The following is a 25202-nucleotide window of genomic DNA, read 5'->3' as shown; positions in this document are numbered from 1 at the left end:
GAGATGACACCTATATATAGATGAATAGAGATAATCTCCTGAATTCCACAAAACTATAAATCAATGATAAATTGATATAGAAAAACAGTTTTTTCAAAAACTATCTATATTCAGGTACATAACTATTAAAATTATTATTAGGAATAGTTCTGTGCTAATTCTCTTGAATGGTTCCATAAAATAGATAAAGCCTACAAATGTAAAGTTTAGTATGTGAAGAGAGTTAAGGATAATTTAAGGAGAAAACCTGAAGATAGAACGTCAATTTATCTAATTATAAATTTTTAAATACAATAAATTTATGATTAAAGTGACTTTATTCATTGCCCTTAATGAAAAATACTCCCTGGAATTGTGTTGAGAACCTTTTTATTTTAGTTTTGAAAAGTAATCTTATTTGACTAATAGATACTGAGAGATACATAAGTCTTTATACTTCCTTTATACATAAATGCAAGAGGTTTAAGGTTAACCTGTGTGCACTCATTGTCAGATACAGTAATATTTAACTTTAAATTTTATGGCAGCATTATTTAACTTCATTTCACATAGCACAGAGGGTAGGGTGTTTGCCTTGTATGCAGCCGACCTGGGGTTCGATTCCTCCATCCCTCTCAGAGAGCCTAGGAAGCTACCGAGAGTATCTTGCCCACACAGCAGAGCCTGGCAAGCTACCTGTGGCCTATGTTTTTCCTTTTCTTATAATAATTTATTTATGAACAATGTATAACACTTATGAACACAGTACATGAGTATTTTCAACATTACTGATAACAGTTACTACTTTTGAGTTCCAGAAAAATACATGAATTTTTATGTATAAATTTCCAGTGTGATAGTCTAGCATGGGCTGGCGCGATAGCACAGCGGTAGGATGGCTGCCTTTCACGTGGCCGACCCGTGTTCGATTCCTTTGCCCCTCTTGGAGAGCCCGGCAAGCTATTGAGTGTATCGCGTCCACATGTCAGAGCCTGGCAAGCTACCGGTGGTGTATTGGATATGCCAAAAACAGTAACAATAAGTCTCTCAATGAGAGATGTTACTGGTGCCCGCTCAAACAAATCGATGAGCAATGGGATGACAGTGACAGTGACAGTGATTATAGTATAGCATGAGTAGACATGGTATTAGAATTTTGGGCTGCGTTTCAAAAGACCATGATATTTTCAACAGCACCCTCAGCACTTTCAGAGAGTTTGCAAAAAAAGACATAAGGTAGGATAAATCAATGTACATAAAATTAAAACTTCCCCAAAGAAATCACAAACCATACAGAATAATTTTTTTGGTGATGCAAAACCAAATATACAAAACTAAATTTCACAGGTTTAATGAAAATATCTGTATTAAATGCTTTTATTTTATTTATTTTTTTCGATTACTTGAAAATGCACTAAAAGTACATATTATTACTGCTTTCCCCAACACTCAATAAATCCATGCATGCATTTTTATGAGGAAGAGATCACTTAGCAACTTTTAAAGTTATTTATTTATTTATTTATTTATTAGTGAATCACCGTGAGGGTACAGTTAACAGATTTGCACATTTTCGTGCTTGTGTTTCCATCATACAATGTTCGAGAACGCATCCCCCCACCAGTGTGCATTCTCCATCACTAATGAACACAGTATCCCTCCTACCCCCAGACCTCCCCCCCGCTCTGTGACAGGGTATTCCCTCCTTTTGTTCTCTCTCTCCTTTTGGGTGTTGTGGTTTGCGATAAGGGTATAGGGGTATTGAGTGGCCATCGTGTTCAATCTATAGTCTACTCTCAGCACACATCTCTCTTCCCAGGGGGTTCCTCCAACCACATTTTACTTGGTGTTCCCTTCTCTACCTGAACTGCCTTTCCCCCAGCATGTGAGGTGGCTTCCAATCCATGGAGAAAACCTCCTCGTACTTATTTCTACTATTATTGGGTATTAGTCTCCTATTCTGTTATTTTATATTCCACAGATGAGCACAATCTTTCTATGTCTGTCTTTCTCTTTCTGACTCATTTCACTTAGCATGATACTTTCCATGTTGATCCACTTATATTCAAAGTTCATGACTTCATCTTTTCTAACAGCTGCATAGAATTCCATCATATAAATGTACCAAGTGTCTATAACCAGTCATCTGTTCTCAGACACTTGGGCTTTTTCCAGATTCTGGCTATTGTAAAAAGTGCTGCGATGAACATATAAGTGCAGATGTCATTTTGACTATACTTTTTTGCTTCTCCAGGATATATTCATAGAAGTGGTATTGCTGGGTCAATTTCTAATTTTTTGAGAATAGTCCATATTGTTTTCCAAAGGGGCTGAACCAGTCGGCATTCCCATCAGCAGTGTGGAAGGGTCCCTTTCTCTCCACATCCATGCCAACAGCAGTTGCTTTTGTTCTTTTGCATGTGTGCCAATCTCTATGGTGTGAGAGGTATCTCATAGTTGTTTTGATCTGCATCTCCCTGATGATTAGTGATGAAGAGCATTTTTTCATGTGCCCTTTGGCAATTCGTATCTCTTCCTTGAAAAAGTTTCTGTTCATTTCTTCACCTCATTTTCTGATGGAGTTGGATGTTTCCTTCTTGTAGAGTAAAACCAGTGCCTTGTATACCCTTGATATCAACCCCTTATCAGACGGGTATTGGGTGAATATCCTTTCCCATTCTGTAGATTGTCTTTGTATTCTGGTCACTGTATCATATGTGGTAGAGAAGCTTCTTAGTTTAATACAGTCCCATTTGTTTATCTCTGTTTCCATTTGGTTGGTTATTTGCATGTCATCTTTGAAGATACCTTTAGCTTCAATACTGTGGAGGGTTTTACCGAACTTGTCTTCAATGTACCTTATGAATTGTGGTCTGATGTTGAGGTCTTTAATCCATTTTGATCTGACTATTATGCATGGTGTCAGGTCAAGGTCTAAGCCCATTCTTTTGCAAGTGGTTGTCCATTTATGCCAGCACCATTTGTTAAAGAGGCTTTCCTTGCTCCATTTCACATTTCTTGCTCTCTTATCAAAGATTAGATGATCATACATTTGGGGTTGTGTGTAGGGATATTTCACCCTATTACATTGGTCTCTGGCTCTGCCTTTTTTCCAGTGCATGCTGTTTTAATTGTTACTGCTTTGAATTAAAGTTTAAGGTTGGGAAGGGTAATGCCTCCCATCATCTGTTTCCCAAGAATTGTTTTATCAATCTGTGGGTGTTTGTTGTTCCATATGAATTTCAGGATTGCTTGATCCATTTCTTTGAAGAATTTCATGGGTATCCTTATAGGGATCGCGTTGAATCTGTATAATGCTTTGGAGAGTATTGCCATTTTGACAACGTTGATTCTCCCTACCCATGAGCAGGGGATATGTTTCCATTTCCTCATGTCCTCTTTTATTCCATGGAGTAGCGTTTTATAGTTTTCTTTGTAGAGGTCATCTACTTCCTTACTTAAGCTGATTCCGAGGTAAATTGATTTTCTGGGACATGATTGTGAGCGGGATTGCTTTTTTCATGTCCCTTTTCTCTGTCTCATTGTTTGTGTACAAGAAGGCCATGGACTTTGGGGTATTGATTTTATAACAATTTTAAAGTCTATTGTTTCTAAGAATTTCTTGGTCGAGGTCTTAGGCTTCTCTAGATATAGTGTCATATTATCTGCGAATACTGAGAGTTTGATTTCTTCCTTTCCTATCTGGATTCCCTTAATATCTTTTTCTTGCCTAACAGCTATTACAAGTACTTCCAGTACTATCTTGAACAGAATTGGTAAGCGTGGGCATCCTTTTCTTGTTCCTGATCTTAGAGGAAAGGCCCTTAGTTTTTCCCCATGGAGGATAATTCTTCCCATAGGTTTGTGGTGATGGCTTTGACTATCTTGAGAAAAGTTCCTCTGAAATCCATTTTGGTGAGAATTTTTATCATAAACGGGTGTTGGATATTGTCAAATGCTTTCTCTGCATCTATTTATATGATCATATGGTTTTTATCTTTACTTTTGTTGATATGATGGATTATGTTGATTGATTTCCGAATGTTAAACCATCCTTGCATCCCCGGGATGAATCCCACTTGGTCATGGTGTATGATCTTTTTGGTGAGTTGTTGGATCCTAATTCTAGTATTTTGTTGAGGATCTTTGCATAGGTGTTCATCAGGGATATTGGTCTATAATTCTTTTTGTTAGTGGTGTCTTTTTTTTTGCTTTTGGTATTAGGGAAATATGTGCCTCATAGAAACTGTTTGGGAGAGTTCCTGTTTCTTCAATTTCCTGGAAAATCTTAAGGAGTACTGGCAACAGGTCGTCTTTATATTTTTGGAAGAATTCGCTAGTGAATCCATCTGGACCTGGGCTTTTGTTTTGGGGAAGACTTTTGATTACAGTTTCAAGTTCCTTATTTTAATAGGACTGTTCAGGTATTCCAAGTCTTCTTGGTTCAGCCTTGGAGATTGTAGGAATCCAGGAATTTATCCATTACTTTTAGGTTCTCTTGTTTTGTGGCATACAGATTTTCAAAGTAGTCTCTGATGATGTTTTGAATTTCATTGCTATCTGTTGTGATGTCCCCCTTTTCATTTCTGATTTGGTTTATTAGGGTTCTCTCTCTCTTTCTTTGTGAGTCTTGCTAGCAGTTTATCAAACTTGCTATTTTCCCAAAGAACCAGTTCTTGGTTTCATTGACTTTTCGGATTGTTTTCTGGGTTTCCCTGTTGTTAATTTCTTTTTTAAAATAATTTATTTATTTTTTAATTGGTGAGTCACAGTGAGGGTACAGTTACAGATTCACACATTTTCGTGCTTGTTTTTCCCTCATGCAATGTTCGAGAGCCCATCCCTCCACCAGTGTCCATTCTCCACCACTTATGAACCCAGTATCCCTCCCACCACCCATCTCATCCCCCTCACACTGCTCCAAATCTGTGGCAGAGCATTCCAATTTGTTCTTTCTCTCTCCTTTTCGGTGTTGTGGCTTGCAATATGGGTATTGAGTGGCCATCATGTTCAGTCTCTAGTCTACTTTCAGCGTGCATCTCCCTCCCCTCTCGGGATTTCCAATCACATTTTACTTGGTGCTTCCTTCTCTATCTGGGATGACTTTCCCCCAGCATGTGAGGCTAGCTTCCAAGCCATGGAGCCAACCTTCTGGTATTATATACTACTATTCTTGTGTATTAGTCTCCTACTCTGCCATTTTATATTCCACAGATGAGTACAATATTTCTATGTCTGTCCCTCTCTTTCTGGCTCATTTCACTTAGCATGATACTTTCCAAGTTGATACATTTATATGCAAAGTTTATGACTTCATCTTTTCTAACAGCTGCATAGTATTCCATTGTATAGATGTACCAAAGTTTCTTTAACCATTCATCTTTTCTCGGGCACTTGGTTTTTTGCCAGATTCTGGCTATTGTAAACAGTGCCGCGATGAACATATAAGTGCAGATGTAATTTCGACTATACTTTTTTGTTTCTCCAGGATATATTCCCAGAAGTGGTATTGCTGGATCAAATGGAAGCTCAATTTCTAATTTTTTGAGAATCATCCATATTGTTTTCCAAAGGGGCTGAACCAGTAGGCATTCCCACCAGCAGTGTAGAAGGGTCCCTTTCTCCCCACATCCTTTCCAACAGCGGTTGCTTTTGTTCTTTTGGATGTGTGCTATTCTCTGTGGTTTGAGGTTGTATCTCATAGTTGTTTTGATCTGCATCTCCCTGATGATTAGTGATGCAGAGCATTTTTTCATGTTCTTTTTAGCCATTCGTATCTCTTTCTTGGAAAAGTTTCTGTTCATTTCTTCGGCCCATTTTCTGATGGGGTTGGATGTTTTCTTCTTGTAGAGTTCAACTAGTGCTTTGTATACCCTTGATATCAATCATTTATCAGATGGGTATTGGGGCGAATATCCTTTCCCACTCTGTAGATTGCCTTTGTATTCTGATTCCTGTGTCTTTTGCGGTGCAGAAAATTCTTAGTTTAATATAGTTCCATTTAATATCCCTACACACAACCCCAAATGTATGATCATCTAATCTTTGATAAGGGAGCAAGAGATGTGAAGTGGAGCAAGGAAAGCCTCTTTAACAAATGGTGCTGGCACAACTGGACAACCACATGCAAAAAAAATGGGTTTAGAACTCGATCTGACACCATGCACAAAAGTCAGATCAAAATGGATTAAAGACCTCAACATCAGACCACAAACCATAAGGTACATTGAAGACAAGGTAGGCAAAACCCTCCAGGATATTGAAGATAAAGGTATCTTCAAAGATGACACGGAACTAAGCAATCTAGTAAAAATAGAGATCAACAAATGGGACTACATTAAACTAAAAAGCTTCTGCACCGCAAAAGATACAGCGACCAGAATACAAAGACTATCTACAGAATGGGAAAGGATATTTACACAATACCCATCAGATAAGGGGTTGATATCAAGGGTATATAAAGCACTGGTGAACTCTACAAGAAGAAAACATCCAACCCCATCAAAAAATGGGGCGAAGAAATGAACAGAAACTTTACCAAGGAAGAGATACGAATGGCCAAAAGGCACATGAAAAAGTGCTCTACATCACTAATCATCAGAGAGATGCAGATCAAAACAACTATGAGATACCACCTCACACCACAGAGACTAGCACACATCCAAAAGAACAAAAGCAACCGCTGTTGGAGAGGATGTGGGGAGAAAGGGACCCTTCTACACTGCTGGTGGGAATGTCGGCTAGTTCAGCCCTTTTGGAAAACAAGATGGACGATTCTCAAAAAACTAGAAGTTGAGCTCCCATTTGACCCAGCAATACCACTGCTGGGAATATATCCCAGAAAAGCCAAAAAGTATAGTCGAAATGGCATCTGTACTTATATGTTCATCGCAGCACTGTTTACAATAGCCAGAATCTGGAAAAAACCCGAGTGCCCTAGAACAGATGACTGGTTGAAGAAACTCTGGTACATCTATACAATGGAATACTATGCAGCTGTTAGAAAGAATGAGGTCATGAAGTTTGCATATAAGTGGATCAGCATGGAAAGTATTATGCTAAGTGAAATGAGCCAGAAAGAGAGAGACAGACATAGGAAGATTGCACTCATCTGTGGACTATAGAATAACAGACTATAAGACTAACACCCAAGAATAGTAGAAATAAGTACCAGGAGGTTGTCTCCATGGCTTGGAGGCTGGTCTCTCATTCTGGGAAACTCAGAGAAGGGAACACCAAGTAAAATGTGATTGGAGGTCATGTGGGGGAAAGATGATGCGGGCCCAATATAGGCTAGAGACTGAACACAATGGCCACTCAACACCTTTATTGCAAACCACAACACCTAATCAGAAAGAGAGAACAAAAGGGAATACCCTGCCATAGTGGCAGTGTGGGGTGGGGGGAGCCGGGACTGGGGAGGGGGGAGAGGGATGTTGGGTTTACTTTTGGTAGAGAATGTGCACTGGTGAAGGGACGGGTTATCAAACTTTGTAAGGGAGAAACATGAGCACAAAAATGTATAAATCTGTAACTGTACCCTCACCTTGACTCACTAATTAAAAATAAACTATTAAATTAAAAAAATAATATAGTTCCATTTGTTTATCTCCATTTTTACTTGATTGCTTAGTTCCGTGTCATCTTTGAAGATACCTTCAATATCGTGAAAGGTTTTGCCGACTTTGTCTTCGATGTACCTTATGTATTGTGGTCTGATGTTGAGGTCTTTAATCCATTTTGATCTGATTTTTGTGCATGGTGTCATGTCAAGGTCTAAGCCCATTCTTTTGCATGTGGTTTTCCAGTTATGCCAGCACCATTTGTTGAAGAGGCTTTCCTTGCTCCACTTCACATTTCTTGCCCCCTTATCAAAGATTAGATGATCATACATTTGGGGTTGTGTGTTGGGATATTCCACTCTGTTCCACTGGTCTGTGGCTCTGCCTTTGTTCCAGTACCATGCTGTTTTTATTGTTACCGCTTTGTAGTAAAGTTTAAGGTTGGGGAGGTTGATGTTGTTTTAGCTATCCCTCGCCGTTTGTTGTTCCATATGAATTTTAAGATTGCTTGATCCATTTCTTTGAAGTATGTCATGGGTATCCTTATAGGGATCGCGTTGAATCTGTATAATGCTTTGGGGAGTATTGCCATTTTGACAATGTTTATTCTCCCTATACATGAGCAGGGTATATGTTTCCACTTCCTCATGTCCTCTTTTATTTCACGGAGTAGCGTTTTATAGTTTTCTTTGTAGAGGTCCTTTACTTCTTTAGTTAAGCTGATTCTGAGGTATTTGATATTCTGGGGCACAATTGTGAACGGGATTGCTTTTTTCATGTCTCTTTCCTCTGCCTTATTGTTTGCATATAGGAAGGCCATGGTTTTTTGGCATGAGACCTGAGACCTTACTATACAGGTCAATTTTTTCTAAGAGTTTCTTAGTAGAGCTTTTAGGCTTCTTTAGGTATACTATCATATCATCTGCAAATAGTGAGAGCTTGATTTCTTCCTTTCCGATCTGAATACCCTTAATATCTTTTTCTTGCCTGATGGTTATTGCTAATACTTTCAGTACTATATTAAAGAGAAGTGTTGAGAGTTGGCATTCTTGTCTTGTCCCCGATCTTAGAGAAAGGCCCTTAGTTTTTCCCCATTGATGATAATGCTTGCCATATGTTTGTGGTAGATGGCTTTGACTATCTTGAGGAAAGTCCCTTCTATACCCAATTTAGCAAGAGTTTTCATCATAAATGGGTGTTGGATCTTGTAAAATGCTTTCTCTGCATCTATTGATATGATCATATGGTTTTTATCTTTACTTTTATTGATATGATGGATTATTATTGATTGATTTCTGAATGTTAAACCATCCTTGCATCCCCGGGATGAATCCCACTTGGTCATGGTGTATGATCTTTTTGATGAGTTGTTGGATCCTAATTCTAGTATTTTGTTGAGGATCTTTGCATAGGTGTTCATCAGAGATATTGGTCTATAGTTTGCATTGTTAGTGGTGTCTTTGTTTGCTTTTGGTATTAGGGAGATATGTGCCTCATAGAAACTGTTCGGGAGGGTTCTTGTCTTTTCAATTTCCTAAAAAGCTTGAAGAGAACTGGCAACAAATCTTCTTTAAATGTTTGGAAGAATTCTCCAGTGAATCCGTCTGGACCTGGGCTTTTGTTTTGGGGGAGATTTTTGATTACAGTTTCGATTTCCTTGATATTTATGGGCCTATTCAGGTATTCCAAGTCTTCTTGGTTCAGTCTTGGGAGATTGTAGGAATCAATGAATTTGCCCATTTCTTTTAGGTTCTCTTGTTTTGTGGCATACAGCCTTTCAAAGTAGTCTCTGATGATGTTTTGAATTTCATTGGTATCTGTTGTGATGTCCCCCTTTTCATTTCTGATTTGGTTTATTAGGGATCTCTCTCTCTTTCTTTGTGAGTCTTACTAGTGGCTTATCAATCTTATTTATTTTCTCGAAGAACCAGCTCTTTGTTTCATTGATCTTTCTGATTGTTTTTCAGGTTTCCATCTCATTAATTTCTGCTCTAAGTTTTATTATTTCTTTCCTTCTATCTGGTTTGGGTTCCTTTTGCTGGTCCTCTTCTAAGATCTTGAACTGTGAAGTCAAGCTATCTATATAGGCCCTTTCTTCCTTCCTGAGGAAAGCTTGTAGAGTTATAAATTTTCCCCTTAACACAGCTTTAGCTGCATCCCATAGGTTCTGGTAGCTTGTGTCTTCATTCTCATTTGTTTCAATGTATTTTTGATTTCCTCTTTGATTTCCTTTGTGACCCACTCATTGTTCAACAGTGAGTTGTTTAATTTCCAGGTGTTTGATTTGGTTCTCCGTGTCTGTGTGTGACTAACTTCCATCTTCAGTGCATCATGGTCTGAAAAGATAGTTGATACAATTTTATCTTCCCAATTCTATTAAGGTATAGTTTGTGATCCAGAACGTGGTCTATTTTGGAAAATGTTCCATGTGCGCTGGAAAAGAATGTGTATTTTTTCTTTTGGGGTGTATGGCTTTGTATAGGTCTATTACCCTTTCTCTTCCATTTCTTCCTTCAAAGCCATTGTTTCCTTGCTGAGTGTTGTTCTTATCTATCTTTCCAGAGGTGATAGGGCAGTGTTGAAGTCTCCAACTACTATCGTGGTGCTAGTTATGTCCCCCTTAAATTCTGTTAGGAGTTCTTTTAGGTATTTAGCTGGTCGTTCATTAGGTACATGTACATTTAAGAGTGTGATTTCTTCCTGTTGTACATAGCCCTTGATGAATAGAAAATGAATTTTGCTGTCCCTTCTGATCTTTTTCAACCTGAAATCTATGTTGTAGGATACTAGTATGGCCACCCCAGCTTTTTTGAGGGAGTTGTTTGCTTGCAGGATTGTTTTCCATCCTTTGTCTTTGAGTATGTGTTTGTTCTGACTGTTCAGATGTGTTTCTTGTAGGCAGCAGAAAGTTGGTTTTAGTTTCCAAATCCATTTTGCCACTCTGTGCTTCTTGATTGGTACATTTAGACCATTAACACTGCGAGAAATTTTTTTCATGGGATTTTGTGCCATCTTTCTGTAGGGTTTGTTGTTCTTGTAGGTTTTTTTGTGCCATCTTTCTATAGGGTTTGTTGTTCTTGTAGGGTTTTTCCTTGTCTTATAGTAGCCCTTTTAGTCCTTCTTTTAAGTTTGGTCTTGAGTCTATGAAGTTCCTGAGCTGTTGTTTCTTCATGAAATAGTGTATGGTCCTTCAAGTTTAACTGAGAGTTTAGCCGGGTTAAGTATTCTTGGTGAGGCATTCATTTCATTAAGTTTTTTTTTACTATATCCCACCATTGTCTTAGGGCTTGGAAGGTTTCTTCTGACAGGTCTGCTGCGAATCTAAGGGGTGCTCCTTTGTATATGATTTCCTTCTTTGATCTTGCTGCTTGCAGTATTGTGTCTATATCCACAGCATCCATAATTCTGACTATGATATGCCTTGGGGATTTTTTGTTTGGGTCCCTTTTAGCTGGCACCCTTCGAACTCCTTGGATCTGGATGCCAGAATTCTCTAGCTTTGGGAATTTCTTAGCAATGATGTCTTTGATTGTGTTTTTTTCATTGGGATTGGTTCCCTGTGGTTCTCATACTCCAATAATTCTTATGTTGCTTCTCTTGTGGTCATTCCCTAGAACTCTAATTCACTTAAGAGCCATTTTGAGATCTTTTGCCATTATTTGTTGTTTCCTATATTCTTTCTGCAACTCATCTTCAAGCTCACTGATTCTGTCTTTGGCTGTAGCCATTCTATTATTGAGGGCTCCTACTGAGTTTTTTATTTCATCTACCGATTCTTTTAATTGTGTCACTTCTGTTCGTAGCTTTGAAATTTCTGACATCATTTCTTCCTGGATTATCTTGGTGGACCGTTGCAATGCTGCATTCATACCCCCCCTTAATTTATGGGATGTGCATTCCATAGTTGCTTTGAGTTTGTGAACCATCTTCACGATTTACTCTCTGAATTCTCTATCTGAGAGGAGATTATATTTCTGGGAAGTCCCTGATGGGGTTTCTGAGATCCTCTCTTCCATCTCTCCTGGCAGTGGGAATTTTTTCCTGTTTCTTCATGTTGCTATGGGCTTTACTGACAGGCGCTCCACCTTAGCTTGTGAGGGGCCTCAATTGAAGACATGGGGCTATGGTCTCTTTAAAAAGGGTTTTTGTGCTGCTTGATGTGCTCACTTGAGAAGAGAGAGGGGTCAGGGCGGCTTGACGAGGTGGCTCAGAGGGGCCAGGTGTGGCTGGGGGCTTCCAAGTGATCCCCAAACCGCGGGCAGGGGGCGAGGGAAGGGCTTCTCAACATTAGGCGGGGTCTCCAAAGGGAAATCCCAATTACCTGGAGAAGGAGGGGTCAGGGCCACTTGGTGAGGTGGCTCAGAGGGGCCAGGCGGGGCTGGGGGCTTCTAAACGAGCCCCAGACCACGGGCCCATGTTGTTAATTTCTGCTCTAAGTTTTATTATTTCTTTCCTTTGGTCTGGTTTGGGTACCTTTTGCTGGTCCTTTTCTAAGATCTTGAAATGTGAAGTCAAGCTCTCTATGTAGGCCCTTTCTTCCTTCCTGAGGAATGCTTGCAGAGCTATAATTTTTCCCCTTAACAAGGCTTTAGCTGTGTCCCATAGATTTTGCTAGCTCATGTCTTCATTCTCTTTTTTTTTTGAGGTATCTTTTTATTTCTTTCTTGATTTCATTTCTCCCCCACTGATTGTTCACAGTGAGTTGTTTAATTTCCAGGTGTTTGATTTGGTTCTCTGCATCTATGTGTGATTAGCTTGTATCTTCAGCACATTGTGGTCTGAAAAGATAGTTGATACAATTTCTATCTTCCTGATTCTATTGAGGTATGTTTTGTGACCCAGCACATGGTCTATTTTGAAAAATGTTCCGTGTGCACTGGGAAAGAATTTGTATTCTTTCTTTTGGGGGTGTAAAGTCCTGTATAGGTCTATTTGCCCTCTGTCTTCCATTTCTTCCTTCAGGGTCAGTGTTTCCTTGCTGAGCTTTGTTTTTGTCCATCTATGCAGAGGTGATAAGGCAGTGTTGAAGTCTCTGACTACTATTGTGCTGCTAATGATGTCCTCCTTAAAGTCTGTTAGCTGTTGTTTTAAGTAGTTAGCAGGTTGCTCCTTAGGTGTGTATATGGTTAAGACTGTGATTTCTTCCTGTTGTACATATACCTTGATAAATAGAAAATGACCCTTGCCATCCCTTCTAATTTTGTTCAAAGTGAAATTTATGTTGTTTGTGGCAAATTTGATATGCCAAAAACAGTAAGAAAAGAAGTCTCACAATAGAGATGTTACTAGTGCCTGCTAAAGCAAATCGATGAACAAGGGAACAGCAGTGCTACAGTGCTACAGTAATTCATTGTCTCAGAATGTCTGGGACTTAATATTCTGATTCTAGAACTGTTATGTGCCCTTGTAAAGTTAAGTAACTTCTATAACCCATCTTAATCATGCATAAAATAATGATTATTAATACAATTTGATTCCAATAAAAGAGAAATATACATAAAGATACATTTATATGATATTTATCCTTCTTGATCATGTATTTGATAAGTGCTTCTCATCGCAGTCTTTATTACAAAACTTCAGTTAACATATATTTAATTGTGTTTACCATTATAATTTGTTATCCTTTAGGTTTTATATTGTTTTCTTGACCCAGAAAGCCACAATAGTGTCCGTATGGAAATTATACAATATCAAAAAAGAGACAAAATAAAAAGAGATATGAATAAATAAAAATTTTCTGGAGTTTTTGCTAAGATAATAGAGAGACTCAATTTTGCGTATAAGTATGCACTTATGCTTAAATATCTTTTTTGCTATGAATTTCCATATGTATTAAAGAAAATTAAACTACTGAATTTATAACTTTCTTCAGTAATGTTTTAGCTATTCTTCATTGTCTCATGGATCTCCCTGGGAACAGAAACTACACTACAATAACAAAGTTTATTTTACTGGGCTTAACTGATGATCCCGTTCTTCGAATCATCCTCTTCCTGATCATCCTTTGCATCTACCTGGTGACCATCTCTGGAAACCTCAGCACAATCACTCTTATCAGGCTGTCTTCTCAACTCCATCATCCTATGTACTTTTTTCTGAGCCATTTGGCTTTCGTTGACATAGGCTATTCCTCTTCTGTCACTCCCAACATGCTTGTAAACTTCTTGGTGGAGAAAAACACTATCTCTTATCTGGGATGTGGCATCCAGCTTGGTTCAGCTGCTTTTTTTGGGACGACTGAATGCCTCCTTCTGGCTTCCATGGCCTATGATCGCTTTGTGGCAATTTGCAACCCACTGTTGTATGCCAACAAAATGTCTACACAAGTCTGTGTTCAGTTACTTATAGTGGCTTACATTGGTGGTATTTTTGATGCTTCTTCCTTCACTATTTCATTCTTTTCTTTGTTCTTCTGTGGACCAAATGAAGTGAATCACTTCTTCTGTGATTTTACTCCTTTAATTGAACTCTCATGTTCTGATGCCAGTATCCCTGCAGTGGTCCCCTCCATTACTGCTGGCTCCATCGTTGTGGTCACAGTGTTTATCATAGCCATCTCCTATGTCTACATCCTCATCACCATCCTGAAGATGCGCTCCACTGAGGGGCGCCAGAAAGCCTTCTCCACCTGCACCTCCCACCTCACTGCAGTCATTCTGTTCTATGGGACTGTCACATTCATTTACATGACTCCCAAGTCCAGTTACTCAACTAACCAAAACAAGGTGGTGTCTGTGTTCTACACAGTGGTGATCCCCATGCTGAACCCCCTCATCTACAGCCTCAGGAACAATGAGATTAAAGGAGCTCTGAAGAGACAGCTTGCTAGAAAGATATTTTCTTAGTGAAGCATGTTGTTTTATATTTTAATATTATTTTTAATGTAATAATAAGAATAAATGGCATCACTGTATCACTTCATCCCATTGCTCATCGATTTGATTGAGTGGTACCAGTAAAATATCCATTGTGGGATTCTTTGTTTCTGTTATTGGCATATCGAATACTCCACAGGTAGCTTGCCAGTCTCTGCCGTGCAGTCAAGATACTCGAATACAGATCCACGACCTGCAAGGCAAACGTCTTCTCCACTCAGTGCACTATCTCTCCAGCCCCTCTAGATTTCCTTCCCAGTGCCACAAATAATACTGGTTTCATCGATATGCTGAACGTTGGATTTTTTTCTATCTGAAAAGACTATAGATAACATATCTGTAGTAAAAAATATAGCCATTTACAAGCCATAATAGTTTTTATTGAATGTGTGGGTTGAATGATCTAATATCAAATTGTAAGTCAGACATCCATGGTGAGTCACCTTAAAAATGTAAATTATAGTAGAAATATATGTTGTTTCAAATGAAATATACTTAATCAGCTAAAACCCTTTTAATGTTTGTTCAGTTTTGGAAAAATAAATCTCTGAGTTCAGGTTCTTGTATTTCTAATGCTTTACAACTATGCCAAGTTTCAGCTGCCATTTATCCTCAAAGGAGTGTGGTATCTATGCATATATCTGACACTAAGAGAAAATGACCAAGTTGAACCAGAGAGAACATTGGAGCAGGAACATCATTTCTAGGAATGGTTTCTTTCCACCTTGTTTTGGTTCCTGACCTCTAGTCCAGTCTCCATAGACCCCCAGAAGAATGACAGGTCTCTGACTGACCTGTGATCTCTGACAGGCTAGACTTGGCAAATTCTCTTGGGAAGAAACGAGTTCTTGAACTTTTCTGGGTCTTAGTAGGACAAACTTCCAGATCTGTGTTCATGCTCAGATTTTGGCATTACTCAGGGCACTAGGGAAACAGAATTGTCTCTCATGTGTGGTAGCTCAATGAACTCCTTTTAGGGGCTTAATCAACCCATATATTCAGATCTCTGGAAAAATAATAACTTTTTACCCTTTTTAATGTGTGAGACACAAATTCGCTTTTTTATTGGCATTAATTATTAAGACTTTAAATTATTTAAACCACTTTTTAATTTATTCATACATCTAAAAATTATGTTGAAAATCTTCAGTATCTTATGTTCCTAAATTTCAGGAACTGTCATTGGTGTTTGAGAATGCAAGTGAAAAAATATCAAATATATATTTACTTATGGAATTTATCTTATAGTATAAGAGAAATGATTTAACAAGTGAGTGATTGAAATAATTTGAAAGTTTTCATATGTTGGAGAATGGATTAGCAGAGCAGATTAAGGGAAAAGAACAATCCGGGGAAAGTAATGGCAGGTAAGTGTCCCTGAGAAGATGCATCTATGTAAGATTGCAGGAAATATGCTCACTTCTTATTAACTTTGAGTTGGAAAAAAATATCTACCAGTCTAGTCTTTCTTAGGCTTGCTTATAATTCATCTCTGAGGTTTCTCTCTAATAAATGGCAGACTTCTTGATCTTATTGAGTCCCATTGTGAATAAAATTAAGCACATGATAGAACGTTAAATGTCTTAAATATGCTTCAGCTTAAGAGACATAAGGCATTGCCTCACCAGGAACTGTGAGAATTAAGACAACCAAACCTAACACAAAGGTACTTCTTTTCTGTGCAAAACAGGAGTCAGAACAAAGTGTTACAATGTTAGGTTCAGGTTTAATGTTGTCTTGGGTGGAAAAGAGGAGTATGTCAAAACCCAAGGCATGTCAATTTGACAATGTTAATTGTTTTAACTGTATGTTTGGGACAGGAAACATGAGCAAGTCTCATAACATTTTAGTTTGGGTTACTAGGGAGTCTCAGCCTTGAATGGATATAAAATGAGCAAATACGTGTGGTGACTCAGGAATTATGAATAAGCATAAAAATACCTCAGGGCACAATTATTCCTAGACACAATTATTTACTGACCACTCACTAACGAACAAAAAAGCAAAGAAAAGGCAATGAAATGAGGTGTCAAAAATGGAAATCCATGGATATAATTGATCAGAGAAACAGAATAATAAAGATTAAACTATGGAAATTAATAGACACAAGCAATTTCTTTACTTAAAAAGATAAAAGTACAACTTGGATATCTATGCAATCATAAAAATTAAGGTTTTATGCAAGTAATCACTAAACTTCATTACTGAACATTTTAACTGGTAGTATTTAAACCAATCATTTTCTTTTTGGCAAGCACAATTCTACAGATTTTTAAACTGTATCTCAAGAGACAACTGAGACACAAAACCATGAGAATTTAGAAGTTTCAGGACCATAATTGAGAACAACATAGATAAAAATAATGTCATATACACATATATATATATGTATATATATATAGAGAGAGATAGGTCTTAGGAAATATATGTTCTTATAAGAATAGTTGTTCTCAGGTAACATTATTTATAAAATGATATATTCAATATATTGCCCTAACAATCTTACAGTTGTAACATTTTACAGTTAGAGAATAATTTTTGTTATTAAATATGCTGCATAGTTGACATTTCTTTTTATTAGGATATAGAGGACATAGAACATTCATGAATGTCAACTTTGTCCTTAGAGAAATCAAGGGATTTTGATTTGTTTTCCATAAAGAAATTTATAATCTTGCTATTTAAATGTCATACTGTTTTTCTATACAATATTTACTATTCTACACTGCATCACAAGCAACTCATAAAGACCCTGTGTAGTGACCTGAGATATTAGTCATCTGCTCTTTATACCAGTCAGGCTTTTTCTAGACACTATAGAATTCATGTGGGCATTATGTAAAACAAATCATGCCACAAACTTTTGTATTTTCTTTTTTTTCTTTGTTCTTATCCTACTCTTTTTATTCGTTTTTTCTTCTCTTTTCTCCTCCTCTTTTTCTTCTCTTCTGCCTCTGTATTTTTTTTAATTATATTTTTGGCAAAAGTGCCTATTTATTAAGAAAGCATGTACTGATAATATAATTTTAGCAAAATCACATTTCCTAGTTGATGTTACTCGTCTCAGTAACAATCGTATGGCAGATATATACTAATGTAATTGGTGTATGTTAGCCCTCTTCAGAATAAAATGTGTCCGCATCCCAGCCTGCATCTTGGACCCAGACACTCCCTGCCACCACCCCGGCCCCTGACGGTCTCCCCAGCTGGCAGCATGCTGATCCCAAGCACCGAAGCCTTTTTCTCTTCCAGCTCAGATATTATCCTGAAACCCATCAATATGTTGTTTCTTCTCAGCCTTCATTTCCTATGTCATTTCCAAGAGTAACATCCTAGCTATCTGTAAACAGTTGGATAATAAACCATAAAATTTCACATAGGATTAAAGAACATCTGAGAGGGAGGACATGTTATAAAAGGGGAAAATAAAAAGGCAACCACCATTGACCGAGCCCATCCAGAATCCTTTTTTTTTTGCAACAAGAGGCAACAGGGATACTGATCTTGAAGGTCCCTCTTTCATACCACCATAACAACATGAAGAAAGAGCTCAAATCCCCACCATTAGGAGAGGATGATGAAAGGAGTCCAGAACACTCAATAGGTATTTCCTGCAAACTTCAGCTCTCTGATAAAGAATTCAGAGTTGAAATCCTCAAGATGTTCAATGAACTCAATGGAAAGACTGAAAAGTTAAAGGTGGACCTGACAGAAATAATACAACAGACAGCAGAGAAGTTACGGGAAGAAATGAGAGCAGAAATAAAAAACCTATGAAAAGAAAGGAAGGATTCGGTAGATGAAATAAAAGACTCTGTGGCTGCCCTCAACAATAAAATGACTACATGCAACTTCTGGCAGAAATTTCTTTAGACTCAGTTACTAAAATACTAAAATACAGAAATCCAAAATCTCATGGCTGCTATTGTGGCCACACGACCTCATATCTCTTCATTCTCAACAATGGAAAACAAATTATCAAATGCTTCTTTTCCAGCAGGTTCGACATTGGGTGGGGGAACTCCTTACAATAATAGTGAGTTTTTTGTTGAAATATTGAATGAAATCAAAGTAAAGAGAAAGTAAAGTGAATTTTATCAGCTACACAGGACTGGCTGGGGTGCTGGGGGAGAGGGGTTTTGGGGGAAGGTTTACTGTGGTTCTTGGTAGCAAAGTGTGCACTGGTGAAGGGATGGGTGTTTAAGCATTTTATAACTGAGACTTAAGCCTGAAAGCTTTGTACCTTTCCATATGGTGATTCAATAAAATAAATAAATAAATAAATTTAAAAAATTAAAATTAAAAAATCCTCTATCAAAAAATAAATGAATAAAATGTAATAGCTATGGAAAAGTCCAAAGCTCAATGTTTGGCTACCTAACTGAAAAAGGTAATCATTTGATGTTTTGCAATATTGTTTAATGACACTATTGATTTATTTATCTGTTTTTTTTCACATCTTGCAATACTCAGGACCTACTCCTGACTCTGTATTTAGAAATCACTCCTGGTAGTGCTCAGGAGACCATATGGAATGCCTGGATCAAACCTGGGCTGACCACATGGAAGGCAAACGTCCTCCCCATTGGACTGTTGCTCTGGCCCTTATTGACACTTCATTTTGTAATTTAATCTATAGACTGAACAATAAATTTGATGCCATTGAACAAATGATGAATATATACTGCACATATTTAGAACAAAACAATCAACCGCAGAGGACATTTTCTTTCAAGAAAGAGTATATGTTTAAATTTTGAGCAGGTATTATAAAATAAAATTATTTTAAACTTATTTTAGTAACTATTAATTATCTAAAATACAGTAATCAACTCAGAAATCAATAACAAAAATATGACTAGAAACCAAGTCCCTGAAACTGAATTTATAACTCGTGGATCAAAGAAAAAAATTAAATGAAACCTAGAAAACAACTGATTAATAAGAAAAATACTGAAGAAAAACATTAAATTCAATTAAAAATGCTAATTAATAGCATTTACACCAATTTCCATAAGGAAAAGAATAATAAGATCCAGGATTGAAAACAAAACTAGCTATAAGATTTCATAGTAGAAATAAGGCATGTAGAAAATTAAGAGACATAATAAGGCAGGTATTGGGGATATTATTTAGAGATAATGCAAAATACTTGTTAAGTGGGTGGTAGCACATATGACAATATTGTCATATGAGAAAAAAGTAGGACTTTAAGATTGGTTATGAATAATTCAATAGAGAAAACAGATATTGTCATAGGCATGGCACAGTTAATGCAGTTACAGACTATTGGCTGAACACAACAGAATTTGTAAGGATGACGAGTTAGGGAGTCTCATTGTCTCTGACCCTGCAATATAACCCACAGACTGCATTCTCCCCAGGTCTTCTTTAAATTTTGATGCAACTATTGATTTGCATAAGTGTATTATTCTTAGGAATTGTTTTTACTTTTGTTGTTTCTCTGTTCCAGCATAAAGAACTTTCCCCGTGGCTCAAAACTACCTTTAGATCCTTGTTCTATAAATATTCATCTGGCCCAAAAGCAATGGCTCAGTTTCTTAAGAATGCGACTCCCCAGCTACGCTATTTGCTAAAATTAAATGTTTGGTGGGTAGTTTCCACTTTCCAGCCACCGCCACTCTCCAGGTCGCTTTCCGGACACCCGAGCCAAGCTTCTGGCATGAGTGAAGCCCCATAGAACCAGGTAAAGCAGAAATCTGTGACCTTCGACGCCAGCTCAACGGGTCACAGAAACATAGATGTTCTGCCTGCTTCCTCTAATCTCCAGCTCCCCAGGGATCATACCCAGATGTCCCCACCCTACTGGAGCCAGATAAAGACCTAATTGGCCGACCTCAACTACCTCCACTACACAGACACCACCATGCTCCAGGCTGCGTTCTGGACACATCTTAAGACACTTTATACCCATTTTCCATAATTACCATACAATATTTGATGAGGTTCACCAGGAAGGGAAATTAGAGGCCTCGCTAAAAGCCTCCATCCATCTCGGAGAGCCCGACTAGCGACCAAATGTACCCTGCCCACACGGCAGAACCTGGCAAGCTACCGTGGCATATTTGGTACGCTAAAAACAGTAACAACAATGGGTCGCATTTGCCTGACACCGAAAGAGTCTCCAATTTAGCAGAGTTAAGAAGGATTAGCAATAAGAGGCTGAAAAAATCTCAGAGACAAACTAGAATGCCAACACGAAGAAAGACTAAATAGACTGTTTTTTTCAGTGCACAGAAGCTGGCATCGGAACCATTCATGGAGGACCTGATGGTGCAAGTGCAGATGATCAAGTAAGAACTGTTCCTCAGACCATGCAACAACTGAGGTGGTGCTGGTGTCCTTGTCAACATGAACTTGGCCATGAACATTGATTCATTCGAATGCCTAACAACCCAAATCAGACAATTACGCTTGAATAGATGTGCCACGCTGCCAGCAGTTTCTATCTTCATCTTCTACGCACCACCATCCAACTATGATGAAGAGGAAATTGAGAGGTTCTACATGGAGTTGGAAAAGTTTTATAAAGAAGACCACAGCTTGCGCAAGATCATTGTTGGTGATTTTAATGCCAAGATATTACCGAGAAGGTCACCCAAAGAACTGCAGATTGGGTTCCAGGGTCTAATGGAGCGAAAAGGATGACAGAGTGTCTGAGTTGATTGTATCGACCAAGACCATCCATGGTAGCTCACAGTTCTAGAAGGCCGTATCTAAACATTGGACATGGGTGTCTCCCAGTGGACAGTTCCACAACCAAATTAACCACATCCTTTCAATCAAAGGTTTTGCCTGACTAATATCGCTGTTGTCCCAAAATTCCAAAGGGGATCAGACCACCGTCTACTTCATCCATAGTTCTACTTCACAGAGAGGAGAGAAAGGACTGCAAAGTTTAGGTTTAAGAAGAGAACTTCCAAAATAAAAATGAAAAAGAAGGAAACTTGGAGAATACCACCAACTGGGAGCTCTTGGCACTATTTCGGCAATCTGGGAAATGTTGTAGACAATATCGACAAGGAATATAATCGACTGGTTCAGCACCTCCGTGATTGCTCGAAAAATGCCTTGTGTGGGAAAGCCACAAACAGACGCCTGTCTTTGGAAACTCTCGAGCTGATTCGCCAACATGGTTCGGCTCAAGCCTCAGGTAACTACAAGCTAACGTCTGAGCTTGAGAAGCTGTGCAGAAAATCGATAAAGGAAGACCTCAAAAAGAGAAAAGCAGCAGTGTTGGCTGATATGGCAGAAGCCAGGAAAAGTATTCAAAAGGGTCACCTGTCCTTCGCCAACTACAAGATCAAGATGACTGTCCTTTGACGTCCTGATGGATCTATCACATATTCCAGAAGGGCAATGGAGAGGATTATTCACAACTTCTACTCCGATCTTTTCAACAGCCACGTCCACCTGCCCACATACCAAATTTCACAGGATGGATATGTCATTCACAATGTCCTCTCTTCCGAAATTCTACATGCCATTTCATCAGTAAAGATGCATACAGCACCCGATCTAGACAAGGTCAGAATGGGAATGGGAAGGAATGGGAGTGAAGATAGATGGTCGGCAACTACACCACCTCCCCTATGCTGATGACATTATTCTTATAATGCCAAACATTAGCCAAGTTGCACAAATGCTGGCTGACTTCGACTGTAAATGTGGAAAGTTTGTACTGCAGCTTAATCTCAACAATACGATGTTCATGAAAAACAAACTAGTCCCTGACATTCCATTTGCTCTCAATGGAACAAATATTTCCGAATGCTGCAGCTATGTGTACCTGGGTTGAGTCCTCAACATGAGGAATGACTTGGTACCAGTACTTTTCCGGAGGAAGAGAACAGCATGGAACACATTCAAGAGAGTCGAAGAGTGTTTAAGAGGACAAGAACCTCTGACTCCTGTCACATATTTTTGACTCAACCCTTCTTCCTGCACTAACATACTCCTCAGAGACCTGGGCCCTACGCAAACAGGATGAGAATGCTATTCGGGTTTCCCAAATACTGGAGTTGAAAGAGCCATGCTAGGAGTATCACGTCTCATTCAAGTGAGAGAAGAAATCCAGAGTTCTGACCGCCATTGACTGTCAAGAATCAGGGATGCTGTATCGTTTACCTAGGCATCAAAAATCAGATGTGCTGGTCATGAAATGCGATTCAGAGAGGACCCTGGACTAGAGCTGTGACCGCCTGGATTCCACAAGATTTCAAAAGACTGCATGGCCGTCCACCAATGAGATGGTCAGACTTATTTGTCAAAACCCTGAATGAATGATTTGAGGCTCTTCCTTTTCCTAGAGCAAGCGGATATCATTGGGGTACACTAGCACGCAACAGGGACAAATGGAGACATTACTGATGCCCGCTTGAGCAAATCGAAGATCAACGGGATGACGAGTGATACAAGTGATCAAATAAACAACTTAAAATTTTTTAAAACCCTAGGATAAGAATTTCAGGTAATGTTAATGAAAGAAAGGTGATAACATAGTTAATAGTGGAAATGGAATACAGAAAAGAAAAAATAGAAAATAAAAACAAAACAGGTGGCTCTATCAAAAAAGATAAAATTTACAAAACTTTGGATAATGTGACTAAGAACTAAAGAGTGATGACTCAAGTAAAAAATTATAACGTAAAAAGGGACAATACAATTGATACCATAGAGATGTGTGAATAAACAGACTATAATCATAAAGATAATATTTAAAAATATTTGTCAACAAATGTAATAACCTAGAAAGAATTCATATGTTCCAAGAAAAGCTAGTCAGCTAAAATTGAATTAGAAAGAAATATTAAAATTAGGGCTGGAGCGATAGCACAGCGGGTAGGGCGTTTGCCTTGCACGCGGCCGACCCGGGTTCTAATCCCAGCGTCCCATATGGTCCCCTGAGCACCGCCAGGGGTAATTCCTGAGTGAAGAGCCAGGAGTAACCCCTGTGCATCGCCGGGTGTGACCCAAAAACCAAAAAAAAAAAAAAAAGAAATATTAAAATTAAACCAAACAATAGCAAGTGCAAAAAAGATTGATCAGTAATTTTAAACACCTCGCAGGGGCTTGAATATGGGAGTTAATGATTTATCTGTTCATGAACTCAGGTTGTTTTACTATCTTGGCTGTAAAACCATGTTACAGTGAACATAGAGGATGAGATGTATATGTTTTTATTAGAATAATTTTTATTTCCCTTATATATGTCTATTGTAGGGGTAATTTCTGGAGCAATTATGCAATTTAATTTCTGAAACAATATAGCTCTATTTTCATATTGTCGATGAACTGTACTGTTTTTCATAGTGAATGGGTTATTTACATTACAGAAAGAGTACACAAGAATTCTTATTCCCATATCCTGAAACTCTGAGACTTTTAAGAAAAAATATAGGGAATAAACTTTTTGACACTGGTCTCTAAAGTGGTTATTTTTTCATATGGCGTCATACACTCAATATGAAAAGAGAAAAATCAACAACTAGCTTAGGAATACACAAAACAGAAAAGTTATTGCACAGCAAAAGAAAAAATCACCAAAGCAAATTGATAATCTAAGTTTTCAATAATCTGGGATAGATGTGCTATGAAACGAGTGACTAGATTCAGAAATAGTACATATTATGAATTATCAAAATATTTAAAGAATTCATGCAATTCAACAAAAAACAAGAGTAAAATAATCATTCTAAAAAGTAGAAAACTGGGGCCAGAGAGATAGTACAGTGAAGAAAATGCTTGCCTTATATGCAGCTGACCCTGGTTGGACCCCCAGCACGCCATATGGTTCTCTTTGCTCTTCCATGTGTGTTCCCTGAGCACAGAGCCAGAAATAAATCCTGATCACTGATGGGTGTGACCCCAAAATTTAGTTGGTAAAAATTTAAAAGCAGAAAAACTGAATAGACAATTTTCAGAAAAAGATGCATGGATCATGGATCATTAGATGAAGGCAAGGGGTCAACACAACTAATTGTCAGGGCAATGGAAAAACCACAATGCAATATATTCTCATACTGTTAGAGTGTTAGAGTTATGGCCTGGAGTGGGTAGGGCATTTGCCTTGCACGCAGTCCTCCTGCGTTCGATTCCTCTGCCCCTCTCAGAGAGCCCGGCAAGCTACAGAGAGTATCATGCCCCCATGGCAGAGCCTGGCAAGCTACCCATGGTATATTCGATATGCCAAAAATAGTAACAAGTCTCACTATGGAGTCGTTACTGGTGCCCGCTTGAGCAAATCAAAGAGCAATGGGATGACAGTGGTGCAGTGATACTGTTTGAGTGACTTTCATTTAGAATCACAGAAGGTTTGGAGAAAAGGGAATCTTTTTCACCACTGGTATAAATGTCCCTAACATATGATGTAAAAATCCCATTTCTGGAATATGTCTAAGGCTATCAAAATAGAATATTGATGCAATATCTGCACTCTTATAACCATTGAAACTATTCATAATAGCCCTGTAAAAATGAATGAGTGTTTATACATATAAAATAATTCACTCTGAAATTTTATTTAGTTAGAAGAAGGAAGTCTTGTCATTTGTTTTAACACAGTAAGAAATAGAACTTGAAGGCATTACTTTAAGTAAAATAAGTCAGTCAGGAAAGAACAAACCATTTATGCCATAATTTACACATGTGATCTAGGAAAGTATGTTTATAAAAATAGAGCAAAGAAAAAAAACACTGATTCTCAAAGTCTTGCATGTGTGAATTGGAAATGTTATGGACACAAACGCAAAACACATAAGTT

The 25202-nt window shown here is 38.1% G+C and overlaps 1 protein-coding gene across 1 annotated transcript; it reads left to right on the top strand.

Annotated features, from left to right (window-relative positions):
* The first annotated feature begins 5760 nt into the window (after nt 1–5760).
* Nucleotides 5761–14389, top strand: LOC101545774 (olfactory receptor 502-like). Its single transcript, XM_055142878.1, has 2 exons — nt 5761–5771; nt 13465–14389. Exon 2 carries the CDS (start codon nt 13628–13630, stop codon nt 14387–14389), a length of 762 nt encoding a protein of 253 aa, XP_054998853.1. The 5' UTR covers nt 5761–5771; nt 13465–13627.
* Nucleotides 14390–25202: the final 10813 nt, after the last annotated feature.

Source organism: Sorex araneus, chromosome 6, assembly GCF_027595985.1.
Source record: "Sorex araneus isolate mSorAra2 chromosome 6, mSorAra2.pri, whole genome shotgun sequence".
Taxonomy (NCBI): domain Eukaryota; kingdom Metazoa; phylum Chordata; class Mammalia; order Eulipotyphla; family Soricidae; genus Sorex; species Sorex araneus.
The sequence above is the reverse complement of the archived record's forward strand: the minus strand, read 5'-3'. Positions and strand labels throughout refer to the sequence as shown.

Coding starts and splice junctions, on each gene's coding strand:
- LOC101545774 (XM_055142878.1), top strand. CDS start 13,628: ATGTACTTTTTTCTGAGCCATTTGGCTTTCGTTGACATAGGCTATTCC.